The 3,910-nt window shown below is 37.5% G+C and overlaps 1 protein-coding gene across 1 annotated transcript; it reads right to left on the bottom strand.

The window, feature by feature from the left end:
• Positions 1-239: 239 nt before the first annotated feature.
• LRRC8B (leucine rich repeat containing 8 VRAC subunit B) lies at positions 240-3,642 on the bottom strand (the record flags this gene model as incomplete). The annotated part of the gene is made up of 2 exons (XM_079536545.1): positions 240-512; positions 1,510-3,642. The coding sequence occupies 2 exons, from the start codon at positions 3,640-3,642 to the stop codon at positions 240-242; spliced, it is 2,406 nt and encodes an 801-aa protein (XP_079392671.1).
• Between the last annotated feature and the right edge of the window lie 268 nt (positions 3,643-3,910).

Below are 3,910 nucleotides of genomic sequence, written 5' to 3'. Positions count from 1 at the left end.
TTATTTCAACCAGTAGAATCCAACCAGCAATTCCTATTTCAGATTTTCTAAACATTTGATTACCTGTCAAAGGCTGTATTTTTCGTTTAAGTATGTTTTTCTTTCCCAATACAATCAACTCTGTTCAATGCATTTAAGACTAATCTGTAAACTGCTATTCTCTCCATCTATACAGATCTTTAGAGAGTATTAAGCAAGAAGGCTTACAGGATGCACTGATGCAGAGTTTTAGTTCAAGCTTAGCACTTATCTGAGCTGGTCTGCAAGCGATCTCTTACACGAGGTGGAAGCGTTTTTAACAACCTTTCTTCTACAATTAGACTATTCCGTTTTAGGAACTGACATTCTTCCAGTTCAGCGGGAAGCGATTCAAGATAGTTTCCAATGAGCTCTAAGTGAACAAGATTCAGTAGCTGGCCCACAAGAGGGGATAAATTCATCAGACTGTTATTTCCTAGAAGAAGAAATTGCAGTTTTTTGCACTGGAACAGTCTATCAGGCAACATTTCAATCTAGAAAGAAGAGAGAAGAGAAAAATAATATATATTAAAATTTGTTAACGCTGCTGCACATTCTCATATTACCCAATTTTGTTCTAGGGTAAGCAAGCTCTTTGTTTATGGAAAGATACAGAAAGGAATATGTAATGTTTTATCATTAAGTGAGAAAGTTCCTGAGAACACCTCAGTGTTTTCATGTACCCGCTTTGTGAAGATGCTTAGCTACTGGCAGAAGTCAAAACAGAAGCACAGCAGGGGAGAGCACATACATGTGTGCACACTCAAGTGTGTACAAATGCATGCAGGTGGCAGGGGTGAATAAACAGACCACTATTTCCTAAGAATCATTTAATGAAGCAGATTCTGTGGAGAGACATTAGCAGCTCTAGTGTTGTGAAGCCTGTAGAAGCAGTTAACCACACAGCATAGTGGTAATTAGTCCCAATCCATGTTATTGATATTAACATCTAAAACCAATCTCACCAGTGAAAACAGTTCTAAACTTGAAGAGAAGTCTTAAGTCAAACCTGGACCCTACAATAATGAGCCAGTCAGCTTAGCATTGCTGATGATGTTACCAGGCATAGTTATTTCCCCCATCCCAGCCAGGCAGCTGTGCTGCTCATAAACCAGCTGTTGATTTGCCAAGCTTTCACTGTGACAAAACAATGTAAAAATGTCACACTGCCAATTTCCATTAAAATGCTACACAGAATAGACAACTGTAAAGAACAGCAGGCACATTTTAGCATCTACCTGGTACTATCCTGAGTTATGGATCAGAGTCCTTAAGCCACTACAAGACCAGAGTGGTACTTATTCAGTATTAAACAAGCTTTGATGACACCACAAAGTTCCTGCAATCGGACAATTACCACTTTTATCTTCACTGAGTTTATTTTAACCATGCACACCAAAAAAGCACTTTCAATCAGAAACTACCACAGAAGGAATGCAAAGTCAATATATAATTTAAAAAATACTTTAAGTAATTCAAAGTTCTACTTACATGGTTTTTAGTCAAAGCCAAGTACTGTAAGTTGCTCAGATAACCGATTTCTTCAGGGATGGAGGTTAGCTTATTATAGCTAAGATCCAAATATTGTAACTTTTTGCAAAGAAACAGCTGCAATGGAACATCTTTAATATTATTGTAATTTAGATACAATTGTTCCAGGTTTGATAACGCACCAATTTGCACTGGGATATATGAAATACTGTTGTGCCACAACTTTAAGCAAGACAAGTTCTTAAGGTGTTGAAAGCTAATGATTTCTTCCACGGTTCTGAGATTATTTTCTCTTAAGTCAATTTCATGCAAGTTGTTTAGGGTAAAAATGGAATGAGGAATGCGCTCCAGATCACAGCAGATTAATTCCAAGGTTCTCAAATTCACAAGCTTCTTCAAGTTATTTAGCACTATGAGTTTATTCCCCTCGTTGTTGATAGATAAGTGTTGCAAAGAAGGCAGATCTGTAACCACTTGAGGTATGCGAGAAAGGTTGTTTTTTAAGTGAATTGATCTTAGATTTTTTAGCCCCTGAAAGCTTTCATTGTAAATGGAGTTGTGATGATCAAGCATGAAATATCCTGTTAAGCACAATTCTTTGAGGTTTTTCAGATGAAACACCCAAAATGGAATTCTTCCCATCTCACTAGATTTCAGACGCAACGTTTTCAGATTTTCTTCTAAAAAGCTCACTGCTGGAAAATCCATAGTTATTGATGAATGATAAACATTGAGATCTTTGAGATTGACTAGCTGGGTCACAGCTGAAGGAAGCTTCGCTTCAGGAATAAGTTCCAAACTTAGGACTTCTATTTCTGTCAGTTCAAAGACACTGTCTGGAAGACCGCTTAACATGAAAAGGTGCAGTTCAACCTTGTCCTGGGAATTTCTTACTAGCTTATTTTTCAGTTTTTCCACTGACCATTCATTGTTCAGATTGATCTGCTTCAGTTTGTTTTCACTCAAATCAGACAAGAATATTGAAAATCGTTGGGAATAAAGAGGATCATACTGGTCTGCCAAGTGGAGAATAAATGCAAAGTCATTCTTTACATCAGGTATATCGCTGTAGTTACTTTTCTCTCTCAACTTCTCAAAAGAATATTGCTTAAGTGAGCTTCTTAACATCCACCACAAGCTATATGTACAAGTTAAGCCATAGAAGATCACCAAAACAACATAAAATGAAGCCAAAACTTTAAAAATTTCTGCTAGCGAATAAACACACTGGTACCTTTTGTAGCCTGTAAAGGCTTGTACGTTAACTATGCAATCAATTTCAAGTTTAATAAAGGATAAATAATAGGGAACATAAATTATTATTATTACAAACACAATGACTTTGACTATGATCTGTTTCATATACACTCTGTATATGACATCCTTCTCTTCAACGTGCACTCTGAATTTCTTCACTTTTTCAAATATAGCTTTAGCCTGTTCTCCTTCTTTTTTGTCAAGAACACTTGAAGAAGTTTCTCTTCCGGTTGTTTCCAAGCCAGGTTGTGTATATGGCAGGGACTGTCTGCTGGCACCTACATCTACTGAACTCCCAGGCGATGAAATCACTGCTTTTGATTTGGCAACTGGCAACTTCCTCACAGACTGCTCAGCAACTGTTTCTGAGAGGGCACGCGTTGTCCATGGAGAATCAAAACACTTCTGAAGAATTGCTACAAAGTGCTCAAGCCTGGAACTTGTACTAGGATAGTAAAGCCAGAAATTACTGCAAGCTGCAAAAATAAAGGTATGCAGAAGCACTAGGTACGGAAAAAATTTGGCAAACCAATGAAGCTGTCTCTCATAACATACTGCATCAATATAGGAATACTGTTGCCGATGGAGATCATTCTGGATTTTAAGTGGGATGATTATCTGTGCAGTAGAGCTAGCAGACATGTTAAGGTTGGTTTTAATTAAATCCCAAGGCACGGCACAATGATTGTCAAATTCTAGCTTGCAAGGAAGACAACACAACACTCTGGTTTGAGTAAGCTGGAGTGCCCCAGCAAGCACAGCAACTAGCAGCATTATCATGGTGAGGTAATACCAGAAGACATCCCACCATGGTTTTAGTATGTGGTAGGATGACTGAGCATCTGCTAAGAATTTGAGTTCTGTTAGCGTGATCATGACTTTCACCTGTGAGAGAACAGCAGCTGGTAGAGAAAAAAAAAAAAGACATCCTTAGAATTGTTAAAAACCATTTCTCTGTATTAAATGCTTGAAGCTTATGATTGTTTTCATGATTTGTGCATGTAGAACAACATTGGTTTAGCACCCACAGTATAGCAAAAGAATTTAAGAACTCTGGCACTTAACCCTAGCCATGATCTCATTTTATTTTCTAGTGAAAGTTACTCAAAATGCAAAAAACTTAAAGATACTACCAAAAGAAATC

The sequence above is a fragment of the Tetrao urogallus genome (assembly GCF_951394365.1).
Source record: "Tetrao urogallus genome assembly, chromosome: 5".
Classification (NCBI taxonomy): domain Eukaryota; kingdom Metazoa; phylum Chordata; class Aves; order Galliformes; family Phasianidae; genus Tetrao; species Tetrao urogallus.
Note: the sequence above shows the minus strand (reverse complement) of the source record. Positions and strands in the feature narration are given on the sequence as shown.